Consider the following 27,240-nt stretch of genomic DNA (forward strand, 5'->3'; position numbering starts at 1 on the left):
CTGTTTCCAATCTGTAAGAGACCCATCGTCCCATCCTCCCACAGCTCATTCCCTGTCCTTTTCAGGACTCTGTTGAAACATTACCTTGCAGGGAAGCCAGACTCTTATCTATGTTGTTTCTACTGCACATTTTCCTTCTGACATAAGTCTATAGTTTACTTTTTTTAATCTTGTTTATTGTCTGTCTCCCCATTAGAATAAAAACGCCAAGAGCTTTTTGGCTTTCATTCCCTGCTACATCCACGATGCTTCAGTTCAGTTCAGTCGCTCAGTCGTGTCCGACTCTCCGCAACCCCATGAATCACAGCACGCCAGGCCTCCCTGTCCATCACCAACTCCCGGAGTACACTCAAACTCATGTCCACAGAGTCGGTGATGCCATCCAGCCATCTCATTCTCCGTCGTCCCCTTCTCCTCCAACCCCCAACCTTTCCCAGCATCAGAGTCTTTTCCAGTGAGTCAACTCTTCGCATGAGGTGGCCAAAGTATTGCAGTTTCAGCCTCAGCATCAGTTCCTCCAATGAACATCCAGGATTGATCTCCTTTAGAATGGATGCTTAGAAAAGGGCCAAGCTCTGGGAGTCAAACTGATGTCTGTAGAGTGACAGCTAAACCCTCAAGGAGTTAGAGACGCTCAGACCAGTGAGTGGCAGGGTGCACGGGGCAGCTGAGGTCTGTCAGTTCTGTGGGCTCGCCATAGGGACGTCTGGATGAAGCCCAAGGTGGTCAGCCAGAGGGCGGTTCTGCCCAGATCCAGGAGCCCCTTCCCCTATAAGCAGCGTCACCGACGGCTTGTGGCCTGAGAAAGCCCACCCACTGGACCTGGAATCAGTCCAGGCCCCCACCCCAGGCCCCCGCCCCAGGGCCCCACCGTTCCTGGGCCCGCCTCTCCTGACTCCTCCCGGCCCCGCCCCTGGTGACCCCGCCTCCTCCTGGCCCCGCCCCTAGCCCCGTGCCTCCCGGCCCCGCCCCTGGCCCCCGCCCCCCGCGCGTGCTCACTGGTGCACTTCTTGACGTGGCTGCCCTTCTTGAGCGCGTGGCGGCTGAGCTTGCAGTGGAAGTTGTCCTCCCAGAACTCGGCAAACCATATGTTGCGCCGGTTGTTGTCCAGCGTGCGGCTGGAGAAGTAGCGGTCAAAGCCTGGCGGGGAACCAAGATGTCAGGACCCGGCGCCCCTCTTTCCACCCGCCCCCAGCCCTTCGCTCTTCCCGCCGCTTAGACCCTTAGACCGGGCGAGGAGGGGAGGAAGAGCGCACCCTCTGATCCAGGACCCATTTCCTTCCTGGTGAAAACAGCTGGGTTAAATTCCAGGGGGAGCCTGTGTCATCAAACAACGGTTGTCTTTATGGAAGAAGTACAGGATGAGGGTGTTTGCGCTTAACTACCGAAATGCTAATATGGGGCTTCTTGGAGAAGGAACCACCTGGAGGTCCTGAGACGAGAGCAGAGAGGCTGGTGGGGGCGGGGGGTCGGCACCCAGTCCTGGGAGTACATGAGCTCTCTGGTTCTGAAGAGGAGACAGAACCAGAGAGTGTAGGGACTGGCCCAGGTCACCCACCAAGACAGGGGCCTGAATCGTCCTCCTTCCAGTCCAGAACTTCCCCATCACTCACTGAGCCAGCCTCCTTCTCCGAATGCTCCAGAGGACTTATCAACTCTGCTCTAAGCCCAGAAAACCGGACCCAGGGTGGCAGGCTGGTGGGTGAATGAGGCCTTCTCTCCTCCCCCTGCCTTCTGCCCCATGACCATTCCATATCACATTCACAGTTGACCAAGCTGCTGGGAACAGACCCAAAAGCCTAAAAGTTCACCCAGCAACGAGTTCCCGCTGGTGGCAGGGCCCAGTGGAGGCTCAGTGACTGTCTGTTGGAGCTGTCAGGGAGGTGCTGGCACTGGTCGAACGCTGTTTCTCAACCTTGACACTATTGACACTGGGCCAGTTCACTCTTTGATGGTGGTGGGGGGCTGATGGCTGGGGGAGGCTGTCCTGGGCATTGCAGAATGTTGAGCGGCATCCCTGGCCCCCACCCACTAGAAGCACCACTAAATCATGACAACTAAAAGTGTCTCCAAACCGTGCCAAATGTCCCTGGGGATCAAAATCACCCCCTGCTGACAACCACTGCTTTCATGGTTTCTCTGGTGCCCCAGAGAAAACAGGGCTTTGTCTGGCAAGTCCTGGGTTCAGATCCTAGTTCTGCCACTTAATAGCAAGTATGTGTGACTTACTGCCACCAAATGTCACTTAACCTCTCTGAGTCTTAATGTATTCACTTACTAAATGTGGGGTTGCTGGAAAGACTAAATGAGATGTCTGTATGGGGCCTGGCATTTGTGGGTACCAAGAGCCATAGTTTTGTTATTTTGTGTTTATTATGGCTTGAAGCTGAGAGGGGCGGTGTGGAAGCTTCTGGCACCTGTGTTCCTTCTGCCTCAGGGTGAATCGAGGACATGGCCATGTGACCCATGTCCCTCCCCTACTTAGACCTCAGTCTCTTGGAAAGTTTCGTGGAGGTAGATGTCTGCAGGCTTCCCAGCTCCATCAACGCTGATGTCTGTTGACCTCAGCAAGGGCAGGGGAGGAGGCCCTGGGAGCCTGCCACCACCGTGGGAAGGACAGTGAGGTCCCTGCCAAACTGGACCTTTAATAGGAACTTCGCACCTCACTCACAGCGAGGCTCCAGCCACAGCAATCTGTTCCTGCCCTGGGTGACTGAGTTCTGTCCCAGGAGTAAGGGATGCCAGGCCCACCCCCACCCCCAGCCCACCCAGGGCCCACCAGGACTCTGCAGGGCGGCCCCTGCCCCCAGCCTGGCACCCTTTTCAGGTAGCCTGCTGGCAGCTCCCAGGGCCCTTCTAGCAGAGGACACGCCCCCAGTGGGGCAGGGGTCTCACTTCTGTCCCAGATGGGAGAAGGGATGAGAGTGTATGGGGTGAAGGAGAAGTCTTGATAAATGAGCCTCCTGTACTTGCCACCACCCCCAACACCCATGAGTATCTGAGACGGGAGAAAGAAGGACCCTGAGTGTGGCTTCTAACCCCACTGGGACGAGTGTGGCCAAGAAGGCCTCCCAGCCCAGAACCTGAGCACAAAGAAGCTGGGAGCCAAGGAAGAAGAGAGACAGGGTGTGTGAAGACGAGGAGCTGGAGAAGGACAGTGGGGAGGCACGGTAAGAAGGACCCGTCAGAGTGACGCTGACAGCGGTGCGCACGGAGGGGGGTGGGCAGTGGGTGTGTCACTGCGGCCGCCGGGCCTACCTCGCACGGACATCCTCTTGGGGAGGATGGTAACGGCGCCCTCGGCCACCTCCTCCAGGTGCAGCACAGGGGCGATCTTGGAGCCCCAGCTGTCCGAGCCCATCCAGAAGAAGTGGCCGGTCTGGTTGGCCTTCCGTGCCGCCTCCAGCACACGCCTGTGGGGACACGCACCAGCCCAGCCTAGCCGTGTCTGTCCACGGGCTCCGCGGCCCTGGCCACACCTGCCCTTCCCCCAGGCTCATTCCTGTCCCTCTCGCAGCCTGTGCCTGGATTCCCCGTCCCGACCCACAGGAGCCCAGGGCCCACAGCCACCCTGGCACCCACGCCTGGACTCCCAGGCCCCTGGTTCCCTGCTGCCCTGACCCACACCTGCCTACAGGCCCATGGCTGCCCTTCACCCACACTGCACCCCTATGCCTGCCTGTGCCCTGGGCCCAGAGCTGCCTTCAGGCCCAGTGTGGTCTCCCAGAGCCACTCCTACCCCTGGGGCTGCCTCTGTCCTGCCAAGACCATGCCTGTTTCCCTCTGGTTGGACCTGCCCCATGTCTGACTCGGATCCCCAAAAACACATCTGCCCAAGCTCTGTCCTCTGAGGCTCCCAGACCCACACCCACTGGCCCTTTGTCACATTTATATCCACTGTCACACACACACACACACACACACACACACCCCCCAACACCTATCCCCCTCTGCACCCACCCTTCTGTGCCAAAAGCCCAGCTGCTTCAAAGAACCGCCCCCCACTGCCCTCGCAGATGGATGAAAGGGTGATGGCAGCCAGGGGCTCCCCACCGCCACCCAGGCCACAGTGACAGTGGTCCTAGTCAAGTCAGGGGCCCGGAGCCCCGCGCAGGGTCCAGCCCACAATGGTGCTCGGTCGGTGCTAATGGATGCTTGAACTAAGTGGCCCCTCAGAGACATCTTCCAGAAGGAGAAAAACAGGAAGGACTGGGCAGAATTCCGCACCATGTATCTCATCCCATGGGAACAGATGGGAGCAGAGAGGAGGCAAGCAACTTGCCCAAGATCACACAGCAAGTGAGAGGCCAGGATACTAGAAACTGGCCAGCCTGTCCCACAGACGAGGCCAGGACAGACGGCGGGGCTTGGGGCAACTGCCAGACCTGTGCAGGAGGCAGCCAGCTGGGGCAGGAAGCCTCGGGCTGCCGGGGAGAAACATGTTTCTTCACCTCAGGGCCCACACCTGCCCTCATCACCATCTCCTGACTCTCCTAGCCCCCCAAGGCTGCTGCAGCCCCCGCAGAGCCCCCTAATTGTAGACGAGGCTGCTCTCAGAACCCACACTGCAGCCCTATTAATACCGCCTGCATCCGGCCAGCCAGAGATGACCGGAGCTCCCAAGGCTCCATCTATGCAAAGTCACCTGGGTTTATTTTTACCTCTGTTTGCTTCTGAAAACGCATGTGGATTTCCAGAAAGCCGCCCCTCTTCCCACATACCCCGCCCAGCTGCTCAGGGAGTCAGTCTAAGGCCCTCCCCCCTCTCCCCCAGGTGACCCTTCTCTGGGACCCTTGACCCGGTGCCCTCATCTCCCCTCCCCACGTGTGGGTACATCAGAACCGCTTAGGAGGCCGCGAGTGAGGTTGTCCCTGGATGGGGTGGGGGCCCCGAGTAGTGCTGGGCTTTGACATGGGAGTGGGGGCAGGGGCGGGGGCTGTGACTGAAGGGAGGCGAAGAGCTCAGAAGGAGCTCCTCCTGCTCCAGGTGCCAGCTGACCAGCAACAGGGACACCCAGGGCCAGAGTTTAGGGACCCTGAAAGCTTTGTGGGGACCAGGAGCAGCTCAGAGGTGCCAGGTGGACCCTGAGGACTCCCACACCCTGGGCCTTTGCTGCCTGAGAAACACCCGTTAGAGCTTGCACTTGTGGCTTTGGAGGCCTTAATGACCTTCCAGAACATTCCCCTCCATCCCCGCCGGCACCCAGCAATATCTCCTGGGAGAGAATCTGTTTTGCTGCAACTCAGGAGTCCAGGATGAGGTCTTTCCAAGTGGGAAAGAGTGTTGGAAAGAAGAGTGGACCCAGAGTGGATGCTGGTTAGCAATGGGGAGGGGGCCGCATGGAGGCAGGGTGGACTGCGCAAGCTGGGCTGGGCTGGGCAGGTGGGCAGGTGGGCAGGTGGGCCAGCTGTTTGAGGAAGGTGGTCTGGGGAGACCACATCTCCTCTGCAAACACGGGGCATGACTCCCCAACCAGATTCTCAGCAGGAGCTGTGCCTCCCCCTCAATCTAGGGAATCAAGAAGGCTGGCCCTTCTTGGCCGTGACATCCAGTCTTAAAGAGATGGAAGGGGGAGAAAGAGCAGGAAGAAGGGAAGGGCATTAGGAAGGGTGCTCAGGGGTCATCTTTTAAGGGCACCTGAGACTCTGACCTGTGACTCAGGACCCGGGGGCAGGTGTGCAGGGAGGCGAACTGCTCCAGGGTGTCTACTGCATGGTTCTGGTACCTGGAGTCCACCTGCCCCCACTCAGCAAATGCAGAGACTGAGGTCCAGGGAGGGGATGATACTGCCCACATGAGTGTGTGCCCAGATCAGGACTAGAACCACAGCCCAGGCCTCTTCCCACTACCCTGAGCTCACCGAAGGGAGGACGGACGGGCTGAGAGACGGCCACCCCTCCCTCCTGCCAGCCTCTGCTCCTTCCGTTACGCACATTCCTGCATTCAGTGCTCCAGCAACACTATCATGCAGGCTTCATTAGCGCCATTTTTTTTTTTTTTAAGCAGAAAAGAAGCCCAGAGAAGTTGAGAAACTTGACTGAGGTCACACAGCTAGTTGGAGGGAGAGCAAGATTCCCACCCAGGGGCTCTCACCCCAAGCCCATGGCCTTAGCCCCTCTGTAAAAGGACCTGCTAACCATCCTGAGTTGGTAGAATGGATATAGGAAACAGGGAGGGGGAAAGGAAGGGGAGTCCGAGAGCCATAGCCTGTGCCCCAGCCAGAGGGGTATCCCCACCACTGCCTCGTTGGCTCACCCCACCTCTCTGGACCCCAGGGTGGGTCAGGCTTCCCAGGAAGGTCTCCAGCAGGGGTTCTTGGCTCCCCAGCCCTGCCCCACTGCCGCCCATCCTCACCTGATGTCATCCTCGTTGGCAAAGATGATGACCGCCCTGGCGTTTGACGTCTCCAGGAGCCTCCGGATAATCTTGTCGAACTCCCCAGGCTTGGGCTCCCGAGGTATCTTGACGGACTGGGCAATGCACACACCCCCTGCAGGAAGGGCAGCGGTCGGCCTAGGGCAGACAGGGTCTTCCCCTGAGACCCACACTCCTGGGGGCTACTCACGGTCCCCTGGCCTGACTTGTTCCCAGGTCCCGATCCGGCATGGGCTGTGCAGTCAGAACAGCCACAGTGCAAATTTTGGCTCCACCAAGCTGAGTGACCATGGAGACGTCACTTAAGTTCTCTGTGACTCTCTTTATAAAATAGGAAGGCAATGGCAAGCCACTCCAGTACTCTTGCCTAGAAAATCCCATGGATGGAGGAGCCTGGTAGGCTGCAGTCCGTGGGGTCGCTAAGGGTCGGACACGACTGAGCGACTTGACTTTCACTTTTCACTTTTACACATTGGAGAAGGAAATGGCAACCCACTCCAGTGTTCTTGCCTGGAGAATCCCAGGGATGGGGGAGCCTGGTGGGCTTCCGTCTATGGGGTCACACAGAGTCGGACACGACTGAAGTGACTTAGCAGCAGCAGCAGCAGCAAGAAGCAATGTAGTATCGGGCTTAAAGCTAGACTGCCTGGGTACACATCTCAGTTCTGCTGCTTACTGCTGTGTGATCTCAGGTTAGTTACTGAACTTCTCTGTTGTCTCAAATACATCATCTGTAAACATAATAATACCACCTATTTCATAGGGTTGTTATAAAGCTAAGGGAGTTCATGCATATATAGTAACATCTGCCACACAGTAAGTGCTTAGTAAACATTGGTTCTTTTTTGATGTAACTACTTCATAAGACTTTTTGGAGGTGCAAATCTGAGGATGAGAACAAATGGCCCCCCTTGAGCCATTAGAGACTCTGGTAGCCACATCCACACACACATACCAGGGCTCTTGACCCTGGGTCCCATGTTCACCATCAGGCCCCTTTGTAAGGGTAGCATGCAGGGTTGCTGACTTGTGCCCATACATCCAAGGCCGTGGTGCTGTAAACCCAGCTACTGCCCATATGTGGGTGTTCCTAAGTTCCCCTCTGGGCACTCACAGGCCACTCAGTATGCAGGCTTTCCAGCTTCCTCCCTGACCCAACAGGGTGCGATGATGCCCAGCCTCCCTCCATCTTATTTAGGACCAAATTCCCAGCAGGGAGCTTAGAAGAGCCCAGGAAGGCCATTCTTAAGGGACTGCTTTGGCGGATGGGCTGGAGGAGCTCTGATTGGGATCAGAAGGTCTTTAGGGGCCTCCTGTCATTCCTTTCTCTCTGGCCACTTCCTACCTGGCTGGATCCTGGGGGAGGGGACCCAAGGCCTGCCTACCTCTCAAACTTATTCCTCTACAAGAAGCCCCCAAGCCTGCAGGCACCACCAGGATGCAGTCAACACACCCGGGGTTCACAGCCAGGCCGCGTGGCTCACAGAAACCCTGGGAGCACTGTGCACCTCACCCGGGCAGTCCCCGGCCTCAGCCGTGTCTCCCCACTGCTGGCGGGGGGGCCGGCACCATTCACGTTAGCTCAGTCTCCCCTTACCGCCTGCTACAAAAGCACTCGTGGGCCCGTTTCTAGTATCAACTGCGTTTGACAGATGAGGAAACTGAGGCTCGGCAAAGAGAAGCGATTTGCCCAAAGCCACACAGTCCCTTACCCCACTGGGATACAGAGTGGGGGCCCCCCAGGGAATAAGACTTCCAACACCTCTGGTGGCAGAGTCAGGGCTCTGTTGATGGAAAAGTTTGAAGGAGTATTCTTGATGAAGGCGAATCCTTTATCTGAGACCATTGCCTTCCTCCGGGCCTCACTCAAGGACCTCAGCCCAGCTCCATCTCACACGGGATCCTATTGGGTCGCAGCCAAACTACCCACCTTGGCTGGGCACCCCTGAGCCTCCGTACATCTTCTCAGTCCAGGCCGGGGTCACCTCAGCCTTCTGAGCAGACTCCACGCACCTCTGTGTGGAAGGTGGGCTGCAAGGGTCCCCAATGTGAGACACCACCCACCTATTTTACCCAGAGGAAGAGGGACCAGCACCCAGCTCCACCCAGGGAGGGCCCTCTATTCAGGGGCGTAGGTGGCAACCAGAGAAGGCTGCCCAAGGGTGGTGGCCCTGAGCTGAGTGGCTGAGTTTTAGTGGCAGGAGGCCCAAGCAGCCGGGGGCGGGGAGGGGGCATGCTGAGGAAACAAGGCACTCACTCTAGAATGGGGTTGTCTGTGCCAGGAGCCCACAAGGCCCAGAGCCACCTGACACAGGCTCGCTCTCATGTCGCCAGGAAGTGGACCCCCTGGTTCTATGTACAGGTAAGGCAGCCACGGCCTCTGTCCCTCACCCTGACCAGCACCCACCTCCTTTACTTTCTGCCCCTTCCAGGCAGAACAAGACCCTCAGGTCCTCCTAGGATGCCCACAGAGGTGCCAAGCACAGAAGAGCATAGCTAGAGTGACTCTTGGGGGAGGGGGGGAGGGGGGCCTGGGGGCAGGACCGGGACCCCCCAGTCCCAGCTCACAAAGAGAACCGAGGGGAGCCAGTCTCCTTCCCCTAGCACTGGCCCTGCCCTAACAGCGGCCGGGCAGACACTCAGCTTCCAGCTAAATCCTCCATATGGTTCCTTTCCAGTTAGAAAGTGGGCCAATTGCTACATTTCTCCCCCCATCTGGGGAGACAGATGGACAAGAGGAGGAGGCTGGACAGGGGGGTATGATGAGCCACCTGGCTCCAGGAGGGAGGAGGGGGCCAGAGGGCAGAGGGGAGGGAGGCACAGAATGGGATTTCATTGTCCTCAAAGAGGCAGAGACTCTTAGGTTAAGTCATATTTCTGGGTGATGCTCCCCTAAGAGGTTCCACCCTGCAGTACATGTTGCTGGCTTCGTTTAGCTCCTTCGAAAGAAGATTCAGGTGACCACAGCCCGGTCAGCAAGTCACAAGGTAGTCAAGATGAGAGACAGTCTAAGCGGGAAGCAATGTTCCTATAACCACAAGAGTGGGGGGACTTGAGCAGGGTCTGGGGGGTTTCAAACAGAGCTCAGCGACAGTGAGTGCCTTTGAGTATCACGCTGCACATTTTGCTTAGATTCACCCATCTGAAGTCAGTATCATCAGCAAAACTCCAGCTTATTATTTATTTTTTTTTTATTTTTTGGCCACACCATGTGGTCTATGAGATCTTATGCTCATTGGAAGCATAGAGTCTTGACCACTGGGCTGCGAGGGAAGTCAGCACAGCTCCACTTTAGAGATGGGGACGCTGAGGCACAGGGCGGCTGAGTGACTTCCCCCAGGTCACACAGTCAGGCACAGAGTAGGGTTTCAATGCAGGCCATCTGGCTCCAGAGATCACCCTTTCACCCAGTCCAGTGTGTCACAACTGGCCACACCCAGGTCAGGGGACACCGAGGGCCCACGCACATGTCTGGGCGCAGGGCCTGCCCCAGTCTAAGTACCCAGTGGTGTCACTGGCCCCACAAGGAGGAACCAAGTGCCCTCTGAGCCCCTTGACATCACTGTCTGATTGTCAGTTTGGCTGCTCAGGGGACCACAGCACAGGACCAAGGCTCTCCCAGGGTGACACAAGCTTCCAGGAGTAAGTAGCACAGTATCTGGCTCCACAGAGCTCCTGTCCCCTGCCACAGCCAGAGAGGACTGTGTGGCCCAAGAGGGACCCACATTTACTGAGCACCAACTGCATGCCTGGCACTCATTGAGTGTCTGGAGCAGGTACTAATGGCCCCATCTTACAGATGCAGAAACTGAGGCTCAGAGGTGCTAAGTAGCCTGATGGAGGCCACATAGCCAGCTGGTGGGTCTGTAATCCAGGTCTGTGTCGAGAGTCTCCCTTGGACAGAGAAAGGAAAGGCTCCAGTCGCTGGGTCTCTGTTAACCCCATCCCCTGCAGCCCGTCCCCACTTCTGGGAAGACCCCAAGTCCTACACCACACACATCAGTCCTGTGTCCAGCCCTTGCTTCTGAAGCCCCATCACTGTGGGGACCATGGCTAGCACAGCCCTGGGAAGTCCTCTCCAAACCCTTCTACCAGGGTGGGGGCAATTTTTTGCATCCCCACTCCTGTGTACCATGGTCTCTCTCCTTGGATAAAATAAGAATCCATGAGTCTGTACTGAGAGCAAATGTAATCAAATTAAACCCAAGCATCAAGGAACATGCCCAAGTCCTATTTCTGCACAGAGGCTGCAATGCTTCACCTCTCCCAGGCTCCAGGAACAGGATCATAAAAAGAGGGGTATGGAGGAGTCTGGTGCTCCCCATGGCCCACTTAGGCCCTTCTGGGTCACCCTTGGCAAGCCCCTCACCCCACACACAGCCCCAGCCCCCTGGCAGGCACCAGTTGCCCTGTGCCAGCTGCAAGCTCCACCGTCCGCCCAGCCAGTGCCTCAGAGCAGGGCCAGGGGCAGGAAGCCACAAGCTCATGCCAGGATCTTCTGAGCGCAAGGGGGCAGTCAGGACCTTGGAGAGCTCCCGGCCCAAGCACTAGGGGAGGGAGGAGACTGAAGGCAGACTTGGCCAGGGAGTCTAGAACCCTGCAAGCCAGCATGTCCCCTTCCACATTCTTCCCAGAGAAACTCACACACGGGAGCAAGGAGATTCGCCCAAAGATGGTCACTGCAGCAATGTTTGAAACAGTGAAAACATGGAAACTACCTATATACTTTCCAAAGGAAGAATGGAGTATTATGTAGCTGAGATATGTAAAACAGCTCTCATGTATCAGCATGACAAAACCCTGAAACTGCAAAGTTGACTGATAAAGCAAGGTGCACCACTCTCTGTCCCTTTCATGTCAAAATTAAAGGCCACAAATAGTACACTGTCTTATATATGGACACACACATAGATATGAGCAAACGCTCCAAGAAGGCAGGAGACTTTCCGTTGTATGCACTACGATCTCCCCAGTGTCTGGCACACACAAGTTCTCCATAAACGCTTGCTGAATGACTAAGACAAGAAGGAAACCCAATCCCTGCAGGGTGTGGGTACCTCAAGGGAGGCAGGGATGGGACAAGCCTGAGGGCTCCATAGGAGGGCTCCCAGGCATGATCCCTGTTTTATTTCTTGGAAATAATCAGAAGCAAATACGGCAACATGTAAATGCTTGGTAAATGTGCACTTCAGGGCCCAAGCCAGACCAAGCGTGCAGACACAATCCTAGTCCCCACATGTGCCGCCCTGAGCCTCTCTGTTCATCCATGACACGGGACCGCCTGGCCACTCCCAGGCCAGTGGCCTCCACAGGACGCTGGGGGGAAGGCACATGGGGCCGGCTTCCTGGTTCTGAAATCCCACCTCCCCCTGAGGACAGGCTCTTTCCTGGCCAGCCCTCCCCTGGCGCTGGAACCCTGCCCCTCCACCAGGCTCCACACACCTGCCCTGACTTGAACGTGACAAGGAACTTCCACTAGTGAAACTTGATACGGGTTTCCTGTTGTATTTTGTGGTCTCTGTACCCTTCCTGTTTGTGGTCTGGTGACCTTTCCCGGTATTCTTCGGGTCCAGCTGATATGTCTGAGTTAGTGTCTGCCTCCAGCCGCACTCCTAATGCCCCAGTGGACGTGGGTTACACAGTCTGATCACTGTCTGACTCACTGGGCTCAGCTCCCTTCTCTCCTGGGCACCTCCCTGCCCCCCACAGGATGGGGCTCTCTCTACTGCACCCATCTGCAAAGTCCTCCCCAGTCACTCCAAGCAGCCCCCAGACCCCCTGCCTTCAGGGCCCACCAACTTGTGGACTACCCTGGCGGCCCAGAGAAGGTAGAAAGAAGGGGCCTCACCCTAGAGTGGCCTGCTTCTGCCCAGGCTCACCCAGGTATGGGGCAGCTGAGGACCTGGGCTCCCCTGTGCCTCTGCAGAGCCGTCCGTCACATCCTCCAGGCTTGGGAATCCTCTCACCGCCCCCTCTTCCTTCCTTATCTCAGGAGGCCCGCCCCTGCCAGGAAGCAGCTAAGCAGCCAGCCCAGAGGCAGTGGGCAGCGCGGTGACCAAGACTTGCACTGTGCCTACAGATCCCGGGGGACCCAGCACCTGTGCCCTCCTGTTCTGGCACCCAGAGCCCGGGGGTGCCATTCCCCAAGCCAGGCTGATCCCTCATCCCAAACAGCACCCCGGGCTCTGGGCTCCAGACTAGGCTGGGGAAAAATCCCCTCCAGGGAGTCGAGAAACTTCCCTGCAGCCCAACAGCACAGGAGCCCAGGGACGCTGGGCTCGTCTCCTCTCTCTGTCTCTCCTTTTCTTTTCCTGGCCTTTCAAATATAAAAATGGAGAAAAACAATGAGAGACCAATGCTAGGAAATCAAGTGGAAAAAATCTATATTAAGGCAAAATGTGAAGGCAGCAAATTACAATTACAGAGAAAACGGGGGTTGTTAAACAACCCAAGGAGGGGGTCCCCTCCTCAGCTTCCCTGGGTTCCTGGCAGAGACAGAGGTAAGGGGAAAGGCAGGAGGGAGGCTGGGGGAGACCCTGGACTATATGGGATCACACAGTCACACACAGACACACACACGCACACACACACAGAGTTCTTCTCTCTTCTCCCCCGCCCTCTCCAAAGTCAGGCCCTCTCCCTACACCTGCTCTCAGGAGAGGGAGCTATTCAGAGGCATCAGTGACCAACATCTTGTTACTTTTGCTTTCAACCAGGAACGAAGCCCTGGTCTAAGGAAACGGAGCCGTGCAGCAGAGTCCAGGAAGTGGAGCTGTGGCTGAAAGGGCATCTGAGGTCAGGGAGACGTCCAGGCCCTGGAGAAGCCCCCTAACCCGCAGCTGTCCAGGGGGGCTGGGGCTGGGGGCGGGCAGTGAGGGGAGGCTCTGGCTCCAGCAAGGCTCGAGGGCTCTCCGGGGTGGGGGAGTGGGGTGAGCCTGGCTCACGGCCGGCACCCCGTCTGCTCCCACTCCCAGCCCTTCTCCCCACCATCCAGTGTGCACTCCAGCCTCCTTCCCCTCACACGTGCGCGCGTGCGTGCGTGTACATGTGCGTGTGCGTGCGTGTGCATGTGCGTGTGCATGCGTGTGCATGTGTGTGTGCATGTGTGCGTGTGCATGCGTGTGCACGCGTGTGCATGTGTACAAGTGGCATGCCAGGCCTGCGTCTCCCCCTCAGGTCTGGTCCCAACAAAATCCGCCATCTGACCACATCAGGCCTTCCTCTGCAGAGGCTGCCCCCTCAGCCCGCCTCCCTCACTTATCGTATCTCCTTCCAGTCTGTCTCTGCTCCGGCCCTCACGGTGCCCAGCACACACGCTGCACTTGCTCGCAACAGGCCGTGACCCACGCTTGCCAGATGAACGGGCCACCGAGCACCAGGCATGGGAGGGCCAGCGGGGCAGGAGCTGCTGGCATTGGCATGGGGGCAGGGGCGCTGCAGGAATCTGAAGCGGCCACCTGCTCAAACCCGCCCACTTCCTCTAGGAACCTCCCTGACCCCTGCAGCGCACTGTGCCCTCCCTTCTGAGCACCACCTGGTCACACGGAGTGCCCGGATGTCTACGTGTCTACCGGCACTGAGCAGCCACTTTGTGCCAGGTTCTGGCTGCAAAGGTCATCCAGGCACAGGGCCTGCCCTGTAGGACGTACTGGCAAGTTCCAAGTCCACATGGGCGTCATGCACGCTGGGACCTCTCTCTCAGCCCTGTCTTCTGCTGGGAATTTACCTTTGCACCTAGATACAAATTCCTTGTTGAGTGCTCAAGAAATGCACGTGCAAAAGAACAAGTGGAAAAGTATAAGATAGCTGTGCAAACTGGCAGGGCTCCAAAGGCCCAGGACCAAAGACAGCTGCGCCAGTAGAGAAGACCGGGGTGGGGGGAGCGGGCAGGGCGACTCCAGCCAGAAGGGACACAGTGCACTCACTAGGAGAGATTTGGCTGGAGCCAGGAAGACCCAGGTACCAAGGGACACTGGAGGGGACACAGTCACCTGCTTTCCCACCTTCAAGGTCCCCATGATGCACCCCACCAAAGGTTTGTACAAAGTGTGGATCTCACACCTGCTCTCAGCTTCCTCTTCCCCGCCACTGTGAGACAGAAGGGAAGTGTCCACTCCGCTGCTTCCTGGCTGTGTGACTTTGTTCTTTTTGGAGTTTGCTTGTTTTTCGGCTGTGCTGGGTCTTTACTGCGTGCACAGGCTCAGTAGTTGCGGTGTGCGGGCATAGTCACCCCAAGGCATGTGGGATCCTGGTTTCCCAACCAGGAATCGAACCCATGTCCCCTGTACTGGAGGGAAGATTCTTAGCCACTGGACCACCAGGGAAGACCTTGGCTGTGTGACTTTGGACAAGTTACTTAGCCTCTCTGAGCATCAGGCTTCCCATCAGTAAAATAGGGCAGGACTTAAAAAAAACTCCACCTGGCGGAGCTAGAGTGAGGGTCAAATGGTATTTGTGAAAGCCTGGGTCAGCCTCCGGGAGCCAAAGCCTCTGGGGAGTGAGCGAGTCCTAGTGGGGGTGGGGCTGCAAAGGCAGAGGGGCAGGGACCTCGTCAGGATGTCATGTCAAGACCCAGGGCTGTGAGGATGCTCTGGGGGCCAGAGACACTGGGTGACACTGAGCACTGTCTCTAGGGACAGAACCTGCTGGGCAGAACCTGTGGCCTGAGCCTAGAGGCCCAGGGACTCTCCAAGGCAGGACACACATCCCTCCTTTCCCGAACACTCTCAGCTCATCTCCCCACCCTGCCCGTACACGTGGTAACACACACCCTCACAAAGTCACAAACCACACATCACTGCCACCCCACACAAGATCACAGCAACACAAGCTCACACAGTAACCACACCGCCTCACACAACCACACTCACCACACCCAACCTCCGCAAGTCACACCCTACACACAGCCACAGACCCAGACACACAGGTCAGCCACCCACACCTCCTTGGAGCCACCAGCCAACCCTTAGCACCATCAACACCGCACCTCTGCCACCGGTGCACAGGGGCCTGGCTGGGGGGTGCTGGCAGGGGCTGGGGTGGCCCCTGCGTAGAGGGGGACAGAACCTCTGTCATCCAGCAACTACCCGTCCGGCCGCCTCAGTGCCCGGTTCTGGGCGAAATTCACATCTTCCCTCTGCAACCAGGTCATCCACTCACACCCACCTGCCCCTGGGGAGACCCGGGCTGGACCTGCGGGTGCAGGGACACCGCCATCAGACAGCCGGCCTGCTGTGACATGGTGGGCCGAGGCTGGGCGCAGACAGGCCCTCGTCCCACGTCCGGCCCCTTCGTGATGATGAAAGCCAAGTTGCCCAGCCTCTCTGAACCTCCGCGTCCACATCTGTAAAATGGGACAGCATGCACACCACCCTCCGGACGCGGCAGGGGTGTTGTGAGGATTAAAGGGCTCACCCATGGACAGCCCGGCCCCTGGGCGGATATTTTGGGGACCAGGAAGAGGCAGGCTGCGGGGGGACCAGCGAGGGCAGCTGTGGGGCTCACAGCCCTCAAACTGAGCACTGCTGCCCCCTCCCTGGGAGGCCGCTGGGCAGCGAGGGCTGTTCAGAGCTACATTATTCATGGTGTGCAGCTCTGAGCAGAGAGAAATTTGCTGAGTGATCGACCTAATATCTTAACACAAACCCATTTAGGCAAAACACCTTTGAAGCGAGAAAAGCTGGGAGAAAAAAGAGACAGAGAGAAGAAAGCGAGGGTGTTTGGAGGCAGGTGGTGGAGGGCAGGGGCTGTGGGGGAAGGCACAGGGAGGTGTCTGGGTCCGGCCCAGGCCTGCTCCAGACCACCAGCGGGAGACCCCTGCGCCCACCCAGCCCCCTGGGCCAACCTTCCTCTACTCTCAGTGGCCTCCTGGGCATTCTTCTTATTTGATATACAATAATAATTAATTTTTTAATTTATGTATTTAGCAGTGATAAGTCTCAATTGCAGCACGCAGGATCTAGTTCCCTGGCCAGGGATCAAACCCGTGGCCCCCTACTTTGGGAGCATGGAGTCATAGCCACTGGACCACCAGGGAAGTCCTCACCTATTCTGAGTTCCTAATACTGAGGAATTCCCCAGTATTCCTCAGCTGAGGGAATCCCACCGACTTCTCAGAGTTGGTTTAGAGAGGGAAAGGAGTCTGCCCAAGCTTCACATGGCAAGTCGGGCTGGTCAGCAGTCAGACCCAGCACTCCTGAGCGCTAGTTCAGAGTCCTCCGCTGAATAACCCCTTTTAGAACAAGACCCCCAGTTTCAGCGACACACCTGGAGGGTGAGGTCACAGAGCAGCTTTTCAGCCCCTTCCCTGGCCTCACAACTCCACACTCCACAGCGAGACCACTTTCTCCAAGGCAACTCAAACGTCCCTGCCCTGGAGCCTTGGCTGGTCCCCCTGCAGGAAAAGCCCCTCCTGCTTTCCCACCTGCCCAGCCCTGACTCGGAGCTCTGCTTCTCCCCCTCTCCCCCACAAAACACCCCAGATCCTCCCTCAGTGGGGATGTGCCACTGCCCACCCAGGCTCTCATCACACCCCTGGCCCCTGGAACCTGCCATCCTCTGCCCAGGCTGCTGGTTTAGTAACTCCTGCGCTTTAAGGCATGAGGGCTAGAGCCAGGCTGCCCGAGTTCAGATCCTGCTCTGCTGCTTCCTAGCTGTGACTCTGGACAAGTTATTCACCTCTCTCAGCTTTGTCTCCTCATAGTAAAGCATGAAGAACAACTGAATTAATATATGTAGCAGTGCCCGGCACACAACTACTCATAAATGTTTGCTCTTGTAACACTTGATCATTTTCTCCATCAGCCCGTAAACCCCTTCAAGGGCAGACTATGTTTTTCTCTTTCCTCACTGCCTGGTTTCCAGCACAGCAGGTGTTCAGTGTTGGTTGAACCGACTAGTTTCTGGCAATGCTGTCTGCCTGGCCTCTTCACCCCAGACCCCTTGGGAAGAGGAGCCGGCTCTGGGCTGGTGGTGGGGACACCTGTTGAGAGGCAGGGGCATGCAGAAGATGACCTCTGGCCAGCTCCAGCCCGGCAGCTGAGGTTTGGCAGGAGAGGAACAGGAGGCTGCAGACTGGGATGAAATATTTAGGAGCCCACATCCCCAGGAAGTGGAAACTGACAAGCAAAATGAAATGTTGAGATGTAATTACCCAGGCAGACCAAGCATGTCTCCCTGCCGGCGGTGGGCTCAGGCCCTCCCAAGGTGCCCCAAGCAGGCACTGGGTAATGAAGTCCTCCCGGACCCCCCACACCAGCCCTCGCCCCCTCCCCGACAGGAGCCTGACTCGGGCTCTTCAAGCCAACCCTTCTGATGGCAGAACAGCAGGACATGGAAGAAATGGGGGGCTGAGCCCAGCCTCAGCTCTGGATGTACCCGGGGTGAGGCTCCAGCTTCCTCAGACAGAAAACGGGGCTGCTGACCCCTCGACTGGGAAGAAGGACAGACAGTGGGTGTGAGTGTGCCCCTGAGACTGGCCGCGGTGGAGGGCTGTGGCAAGGACAGAGCAGACCCCAGACGGCCCTGTGGACCATCAGAGGCTCTCCTTAGGCTCTGAGCTGCCTGTGACTCGGGTTAGCAAGAGCTGATGGACAAAGGTCAGGGCCAGAGGCCCAGATGTGGCCCTGAGCTGGAGAAGTGCTCACCCCACCCCCCCAAAACCTGTCCCAGGCTCTCCCGATGATGTTGGGGAAAACCTTGGAGCCCCATAGCCTGCGAGCCTGCTTGGCCAGATCTGGGAGTGGGGAGACAGGGATCAGGGAGGGATGGAAAGGGGACTCCAAGCCTGGATCCCAGGAGCAGCCCTAAGTGGGTCTCAGGAGGGTACCTGGGGAGGGGACGTGGGGAGAGGTGCTCGGCTGATTGTGCCCTTTCTGTGGAACACCAGAGCTGGGCCAAAGGACCCAGCAGTCGACTGATTTTTCTCAGCAGGCCTTTGGGGCTAGACATTTTTCATAGTAAGAGATGGTCCCGCGCTATAATACAAAAGGACATCCTGGGACTCTGGGCACTAAGTATGAGAGGGGACTTGAGCCACTGTGATATTTACACTGACATTTAAACACACCCCAGGCACTCTGGCCCGGGTAGAACTGCCTACAGTTGAGAGGTCCTTTCTAAAATCTAAACCAGAGCCCAGAGAGGCTCGTGACCTGCTCAAGGCAGTCACAGAGATGCCGTCCTGGCCCCTCTCCAGGCTGGCTCCATGCCCCGGGGACAGGTCCAGCGTCACCTGAGGCAGCAGCCAGCTGACCTCTCAGGCTCTAATCCCATGTGCCCTATCCCCGACTCCACCTGACCAGACCAGAGCCCCATGCCAGCATGCCAACCTCAGCCTGCACAGTCCGATCACCCAACACCCCACCAAAGCCCATCCCACCCCAGCATGCCCTTCCCTCCCACCTTCACTGGCTCTCACCTCACCTCCCTTGGGTCCCGAAGCCCTGCGGCCTCATCTTCCGCGCTCTCCACCTCCAACAGGACCTGCAGTTCCCAACCCCAGACTGTTCCCTCTGCTTTATGCCCAGTTCCCATTCCCAGATTCCTTCAAGTCAGCTCCCATCAGTTCTTGAAGATTCAGCTCAGGCCTCCTCCTCCAGGGAGTCTTCATAGGTGTCCCCAGGCTCCCTCTCTGCTGGGTGCCCGTAACCACCCCAATAACTCGGATACTGCATGTAGCACAGGGACGGGAAATTTTGGACTAGATGCCTCCAGGGAGTGGCCACAGCCGGGCACACTGCCTGGCCCACTGCTGGGCCCACTGCTGAGCACAGAGCATCCACTGATTCAGCACTGATTCCCTAAGGTCCTCCCAGTGCCGGGTGCTGCCCTGGATGCTGTGGGGACAGCCACGAATAGGACAGACAAGAATCCAGCCCGCGGGGAGCTGACTTCCGTCTATGAATTAGACCACAGATGCTGAGGAATGAATGTACAATTGAGCAAACGGACTAACTAGGAGCTGGCCTGTTGTGCAGAAGGCCTCGTACCCCATCTCCAGCTCCCGCCCCCCCTGCCCTCCTTTCCCTGCCTCCCCACCCAGTCCCCTGCCTCCTCCTCCCCCCACTCCATGGCCCGCGCGCATTCTGGCAGCATTCTTCAGTCATGCAATGTCTGCACCAGTTCTCTCACTAACTCCTCCCAATCAGCCCATGGCTTAGGCGCTGTGACCATTATACAGACGAGGAAACCGAGCCCCATAAGCCAGAGCTCAGTCCCGGATGCCTCCACCTTCCCTTTCTCCAGCCCCTCTGCTCCCTCTCCCCTGCCTTTGTGTGTGTGTCTCTCTCCCAGTTTCTAGGGTGTCTGGTGAGTTGCCACCTCTCTCCGAGCCTGTTTCCCCATCTTAAAACAGGGCAGGCAGCGTGGTTTTGAGAGACCCCGCCCCTCACCCCACCCACAGCCCTACTGCGTCCCCCCACCCCGCTCCATCCCCTTCCTACTCCCTCCCCCCTCTCTCCTCGCGCTTGTCACTTTGTCCTGCTTCTTCCCCATCCCAAGGCCTCCCTTGAGCCAGAAGACGTTGCAAGATGGTCGTTAGCTTTCCTTCTGGCTCATTAAAAATGAGAATTTGCATAGAATATCCATATGATCACTCTGTCTACAGCAAAACGGGGCACAGATGGAACGCACCATGCAAACCAGGGAAAACGAGGAGGATGGTCACAAGGGGCGGGGGAGCGACCAACCAGGGAAAGGCCAAGTGCTCACCCTTGGGGTCTGAGGCCGCAGAGGCAGCCCCTCACCCCTCCAGCCCTTTCTTGGCCTTTCTGATGGCTAATCCACCCTTTTTTGTCATACAATAACCAGCACAGTAAGGACTGCAATTACCCCCAATTTACAGATGGAGAAACTGAGATCCAAAGAATGGTGGCTTCTCCAGACACACAGCAAGTCCACGGCAGGCCTGGGGTCAGCACTGTCTGCCGTGAGGCGGCCCACCCACCTTATTGTCACGAATGCAGGCCCCTCCTCACTCTCAGAAGGAAGGCATCATGAAGAACCAAGTTTAGTCACTCAGCTCCCCTACCCAGAGCACCCTGCTCCTCCTCTGGGACTAGCCCACGGTTCTTCAAGGCTCTCCTCTTACCATCCACTCTTCAAGGAAGCTCCCCTTCCCCTTTCCCCCAGTTATCTTTCTGCACCCCCCACCCCACCCCAACCCCCACCCGTACAAGAACAATTTGGCCAGATGCAAAGATTTTTGGAAACAACTGCTTCCAAACCTCATCCCAGCTATATAACTGCATTCAGACCTGCCTCATCATAAAATGGATTCACAGCAATGCCCAGAAATAAACATATTTGGCTAAAAGAGGAATTTATAACAAAACTGGGGGGAAGGGACCAGCACTTTACAGATGAGGCTCCAAGCAGCATCCAGGGATTGGCCATTCCTGGGGACCCGAGCCAACCAGGGCTTCCCCCAGGTCTGGCACTGGCGCTGTCCGAGGTGCTGAATCAAGGGGCACCTGGGCCATTCTCCTCCCCTCTGCCCACACACAAGCTGGGAGCAAGAAGTGCGGGCTAGTGCTTCACAACACACCCCAGACCTGTCCCTTCTCACCACTCCCACTTCTTGGTCATCACACCTCGCCGGAAGACAGCAGTGTCCTCCTCACTGGCCTTCTTGCCGCAGGCCCACAGTCTCTTCCCTACACAATGGCCAGAGGGATCCTAGTAAACCCAAGCCCATCCACATCTCTTCTCTGTTCACAACCCTCCCACAGCTCCCATCTCACTCAAATCAAAAGCCAAAGTCCTCAGAGAGGCCAGAAGGCCCCCACCATCTCCCCCCGCTCTTCCACTCACTCTGCTCGTGCCTCCTGGCTATCCTCCAAGTACCAGGAAGGCTCTCAGGGCCTTTGCACTTGTCAGTAGCCCTGCCTGGGGCGCTCTTCCCACACCTCTCTGCGTGGCTCACTCCCTCACTGTATTTAGGGCTCTGCCCCAAGTTTGCCTCTGCAGAAAAGCCTTCCTTGACCACCCGTATGACAGTCTCCCCTTCCTGCCCCCTCTGTCTACTTATGTGGATTTCTTCTCCTTTAGAGTAATGCCTATCGGCTCCTATCTGAAAGTCTATTACATGGTGAAGTCTTCACTTGTTTACAGTAAGTTGCTTCCATCCCTCTCCCCAAACGCGAGCTCACAAGATCAGGGGTCCTCATCTCTGTAGTCCACTGCTGTACCCCCCATGTCCTGGCTCAATGCCCAGCACACAGTAGGGTCTCAAGAAATATCTTTCCAGCAAATGAATAAATTGCTGTATAGAAGTGAGGGGTGAAAGGGCTGAAGAAGTGCCCCTACTGCCCTCCTTGCCAGCCACATCCCCGCAGAGCAGGCTCTGTGATCTGGAGGCCTGGACTCCCTTCTTCTAAGTCCTCAAAAACCCCAGGAGCCTGAAGGAAGCCATCACTAAAAAGAGGATGTGTTCCTCCTGACCTCCAGGCCCTGTGACGCCCACTTTTAGATAGAGCCCCTCGCAGGCTCATCCACAGCCACATGTGACTCGGTAACTTCCGTCACACTCACATTCCGTGTCATAGAAACTGCTCCCCACCCGTCCCTTCCCTGGTCCTGAGAGAACCTCTGGCCTGTGTGTGTTGAGGGGGCGGGGTCGTCCTCTGAGGTCTATCCATCTGACTGACCCAGCAGTGCTTCCCTGAAGAAGCTGGATGAGACATCCCATAGGTCATCGAAAGGAGGGCCCCTCCCTCCTTCCTTCCCTCGGGCTCTGGAGTCACACAGACCTAAATGCAAAGTTCTGCCTCTGACACGCTGTGAAGGCCAGCCTGCAGGCAGCCTGGGCCTCAGCCACCTCCTCGATAAAACGGACACAATTCTCAGGGTGCCTATGTTGGGGCTGGGGCCAGGGCCCGGCTGCTGCAGTGGGTATGGTTAATGAAATGCTCCCTGGAAAATTGCATGTTAAAACACAAGGAGGTCCAGCAGGCTTCACACAGGCCGGGCTGCGCTGGCTGAGGGGCCGGTGCAGGAGGCAGAGCCTGGGGCTCAGAGGCTCTGGGAAGAGGACCAGGTGGATGACACAGGGTATCAAGGGGAAGAAATAGCTGCAGAAATCCCTCTGTGTGTCCATGACGTGAACGCGCCCACTGAAGAAGGTACACAGCCCCTACCTGGTCTCATGAAGAACTGAAAAGCTCAGGGAGGGGCAGTGACTTGTCTAAAGTCACACAGGAGTAGGGGGTGACACTGAGACCAGCGCCCTCCTGGGACATTCAGCAGCCCCTGAAGAAGGAGTCTCAGGACAGGAGGGAAGGAAGCCATGAGCTCACAGTGTCCCGGGGCTGCAGGGAAATGGGGGCTGGGGCTTGCTTTGATGACACCCCTAAGAAGCCCAGAGTAGGGGGCTGGGGGTACTGGGACCTCAGATAGGAAAACAGGCTCAACCTCAGTAGTCAGCAAGGAGGTCAAGAGGGCTTTCTGGAAGTCAAGGCCCAAACTGGGTGGGGGCAGGGAAAAGTCAATGCCTTTGCCACCTGCTCTTTAACAAAGGGGGAAAAGTCAGAAGGGATCCCTAAACATGGGAGCCTTGGAGGACAGAACCCAGAATGCTCCCAGTGCAGAGGCTCAGAGAAAGGGAGGAGGAAGAAACAAGGGCAGGAAATGAACTCAAAGACAATGGGGTTCAGACCAGACTGAGAGATTCATTCGTCAAAGGCTCAGAGGAAACACAACCAAAGAGACCAAATGAGCTGAGGAAACAGGTGCTGTGTGTGTGGCTACTCTGTGGGCTCAGATCTGGGCCCAGGAGCACAGGCAGAGGGGAAGCCAGAGGCCAACCCAGTGATACCCGGCCTCCACATGGTGAGGATGGAAAAACCAAGAGAGGTGGGTGGGCACATGAAGACCCAGATCACGGGGGTTTCCTCTGACGCATCACCTTCACATGGGGATGAAGCTGAGGCTCAGAGACGGAAGGCAACCAGCCCAGGGTTACGCAGCCACCCAAAGGCAGAGCCAGGACTAGAACTGGGACCCGATCCGCAATCCCCACTCTGATGAATAATTGTGACAGGGACACCTCCAGCAGCTCAGTGCTCAGTGCAGGGCCCCGACTGAGCTAGTGCTTTACGTGGATTAACTCATTTAACGCTCATGGCAAGCCAGAAGGGAAGTGCTAACTTAACTTTCCTAATGAATGAGGTGGAAACTGAGGCCCAGAGCCCCTAAGTGATTGCTCAAGGTGGCACGGTTCACGGTGGCTCTTAAGCCCCCCACCCTACCGCACCATCTGGGGAAGACATCATGAAGAAGGTCAAAGCCACGAAGGGGCTGCAACCAGCAAAGGGAAATGTTAGACCCAGAAGAAATCTTCAAACGTTCCACAGAAAAGGCCAGTGAAAGAAAAAGTTGCTTCCTGTCAATGGACAGGGACGCCTGGCGTGCTGTAGTCCGTGGGGTCGCAAAGAGTTGGACACGACTGAGGGACTGAACTGAACTGAACTGAACTGTCCAAGAGGGAAGGGGTGCAAACTCAGAGCAAAAAGGGCTCGGCGTCTACCATCTTCCTCTTGCCAGTCCCGTCAAGCTTAGAGGCGAACTCAGATAGGAGCATGTCCCTGTCGTGATAAGTCAGGGCAAACACAGGACTCACAAAATCAAGAGGTGCCAGCCTCGCACCAAAGGCCAGAGGGCAGAGGAATTAAAGTGGACAGGCGAAGTCCCACGGCAGGCTAGGCAGCTCAGGGTTCATCCTCATAACAGGACAGAGACTGACGTGGCCATCACAGAGCAGTCACACTGGCGCCAGCACCTTGCCAATCTCCCAGGAGGCCAGGAGACAGAGCTGGCACATGGGAGGCCGGATGGCTCACAGCGAAGTGCCCAGGTCCACTTAATTTCCACCCACAGTATGGTGACGGGCAGAAGATGCAATTGGTCTCAGGTTTGGGGCAACCTGGTTGATAAGCTAGAATGGTGGGGACTGACTCCAAAGAAGGGCCTGCCCCCCTCCCACATCCTTGGAAAATGCATGGTCAGCGGGCAGGGGATGCTGGGCCCCAGCTGCATATCCCTGGGTGGCAAGGCTGAGTTCTCCCCGCAGGAAGATGCTACCAGCCATCAAATATACCAACCCAAAAAGCCAATGGCAGGACCCCTCCCTGCCTCCGGCTCCCACCAACCTCGGCTAATCTCAACCCATTTCCCCTGACTGAGGGTGAGAAGGTCACATGCTCCAGGCTCTGCTCCGTGCAATTGGCCCCAATTATCCCTGAACCAAAAGACTAAGCCCGAAGTGCCCCCATGATGAGCCTTCACTTACAAGAAGGATGCCTGGAGCCATAGACCTCGGACTAGGGGCACCCAGCCTGCCGGGTGTCAGAGCCAACCCTGCAGGTGAGCTGACATGCCACTCCTGTTACAGATGAGAGATGGAGGCCTCAGAAGGGCAGTGACCTGCCTGAGAGCACAGGGCTGCTCATCTTTTCATCCTACAAACATCTGCTGAGGCCCCGCAGTGTGTAAGGGAGGGCAAGGGGCACACAGCCAAGGAGGGAGGGGTCCTACCCTTCCCCGGCCTCAAGGGGCCCAGCCAAGTAGGAGAGGAAGAGGGGAAATTCAGCAGGCACTGGGGCGGGAGTAACTGGGGTTCCCAGGAAGCCAACCCCAGGGGAAGATCACAGGCCTCCGTGGGTCAGTGAGTCTGCAGGGAGCCTTGGCTCAGAGCTGCTGCGATAGGCAGAGAAGACTCCCTAGGGCCCTAAGGAGTTTGGACATGGCAGGTGGACACACCAACTCCAAGGGCCAAAAAAATTGTTAAAGGCAAGGTTGGTCTGAAAGAAACTGCTCAGCTCCGCCTCACATGGGTCCCCGTTCCACTGCCACTAGGACCAGGCCAGGCCCCTCACTGGGGTCCCATCTGCCTGCTCCCTCCTCCTCCAGGCCTCCTCAGGCCGCTGTTCCCCCACCTGACACGCCCCCTCCTTCCTCCCCAGTGATCCAGGCCGGGCTGGGCAGGGGCCCCCTGCAGCCCTGAAACTTATCTCTTCACCTCCACACAGGCATCATCACATCCCTTCATTCACTTATTCAACCAGACTCTCCCCGGCCCCTCCTGCAGGAGGGCAGGGTGCCAGGTCTGACTGGGCACTGCTCTTCCCACGCCCGCTGGGAGCCGGCAGGGCCCACAGCCTCGCTCCTCTCCTCGCACGGGGGCTGAGTACTCAGCGGATGTGAGATAGATTCATGAAGTCCAGGCCAGCGGGGAGACTCGAGCGGGCTCTGGAAGGCTGAGCTTCTTCCCATTCCTGCCTTCTGGGGCATGCAGCACGCCACGATGAAGCATCCCAAGGCAGGCACTGCACTGGGAAGGATTTCTGTCCTCGGGTCAGGATAGGGTTGGGGGCAGCCGGAATGCAGAGGGGAGGAGAGGGTCCCAAGGCAGCCTGACCCCAGAAGCCCGTGCTCTGTCAGCCCAGTCTGCCTTCCGGTGGATTGGGAGAGCAACCTTTCAGGTCTGGATAGGAAGAAGGGCTTACGAAGTGAGTAGCTGGCTGAATTTCCCAATCAATCACCCATCCCACCAACATTTACTATGAATGTGAATACTATGTGAATACTATGTGCCAGGGACTGTGCTAAAGGCTGGGGAAGCACCAGAGAACAAAACAGGCGAAAAAAAAGCTCTGCTGTCACGGACCATAAACAAATAAAAGTGTACTTGTCAAGTGCTATAAAGAAAAACAGGGGACTTCCCTGGTGGTCCAGTGGTTGAGAGTCTGGCTTGCAATGCAGGGGACGTGGGTTCAATCCCTGGTCAGGGAACCAGGATCCCACATGCTGCAGGGCAGCTAAGCCCGTGAGCCAAAACCATAGTCCATGCTTCGCCACTAAAGATCTCCCATGACACAGTGAAGATCCTGCGTGCCGGGACTAAGACCCAACACAGGCAAATCAAAGAAAGAAGACAAAGAACAAGTCTTTAAAAAAAAACAAAAACGGAGCAGGAAAGAGGAAATAGAGAGTTTTGAGCTGGGGGCACACTGGGACACAGGGAGGCCCCTCTGAAGCGGGCAGCTGAGAAGGCAGCCAAATGCCCTGAGGAGGAGGTCACCTAGGCCGCCGGGGACAGAGCTTTCCGGGCTGAGGGAGCAGCCAGTGCAAAGGCCCTGAGGTCAGCTTGTGCCTGGAGTGTCAGAGGGGCCACGAGAAGGTTGGTGTGACTGCAGCAGAGACTGGAAGTAGAGCGGAAGGAGACAAGGTTGGGGGGGGCATGGTGGGCAGCAGAAAGGGGAGCAGGCACTTCCAGAGGCCTCCTCTTTGGGGGTTCTGGATCCTGGGGGTGTCCTGGGGCAAACCTCCTCTGCTTTCCCAGAAAAATGAGCAGCACCAGGTCCCCCTAGCCCCCAGGCAGTACAGCTTTTTCCAGCTGGCTGAGCTCTTCCCTTAGCCCCTCAGAGCCTCCATTTACAGCCCAAGAAGCTGAGTCTAGAGATGTCGCAGAGCCAGAGGGAAGAGGTGCCCCAGCCTTGGGCCTCCAGCTGCCAGCCCTGCAAGCCAGCCGCGTGGACAGGGGCCATCTAAATGCAGGTCTGACGCTCCTCCTGGGGAGCTGGAGGTCAGAGCAGCAACAGCTTGACGCACCCGTGTCTCTGGAATACCAATGGGGCACGCGGGGACACATCAGGGAGCGGAGGCTTTAGAATTTTCCACCGTGCGAGGGACAAGGCATCCTCCTAAGGCCCCCACGCCTCCTCCTGCCACACTCAGGAAGGCCATCTCCTTCCCACCCTAGGAGCACAGGCCTAGATGTGCCAGGGAGCTGGAATCACTCACTGGAGTACCAGACTCCCCAGGGGACCCCACGGAGAGGCCCCTGCCGAGAGCAGACCTGTGTCCTCA

At 57.3% G+C, this 27,240-nt stretch overlaps 1 protein-coding gene across 1 annotated transcript in view; it reads right to left on the reverse strand.

The window, feature by feature from the left end:
- Positions 1-27,240, reverse strand: part of GRM4 (glutamate metabotropic receptor 4) — a 103,121-nt gene that overhangs the window by 31,377 nt on the left and 44,504 nt on the right. Inside the window, exons 3-5 of the mRNA XM_055406877.2 lie at positions 6,355-6,490; positions 3,259-3,413; positions 1,000-1,140 (exon numbers count right to left, since the gene is read on the reverse strand). Coding sequence (XP_055262852.2) covers positions 1,000-1,140; positions 3,259-3,413; positions 6,355-6,490 — 432 coding nt within the window. The remainder of the gene's footprint in view (positions 1-999; positions 1,141-3,258; positions 3,414-6,354; positions 6,491-27,240) is intronic.

Source organism: Moschus berezovskii, chromosome 23 (genome assembly GCF_049115385.1).
Source record: "Moschus berezovskii isolate FMDL1 chromosome 23, NW_MosBer_1.0, whole genome shotgun sequence".
NCBI lineage: Eukaryota > Metazoa > Chordata > Mammalia > Artiodactyla > Moschidae > Moschus > Moschus berezovskii.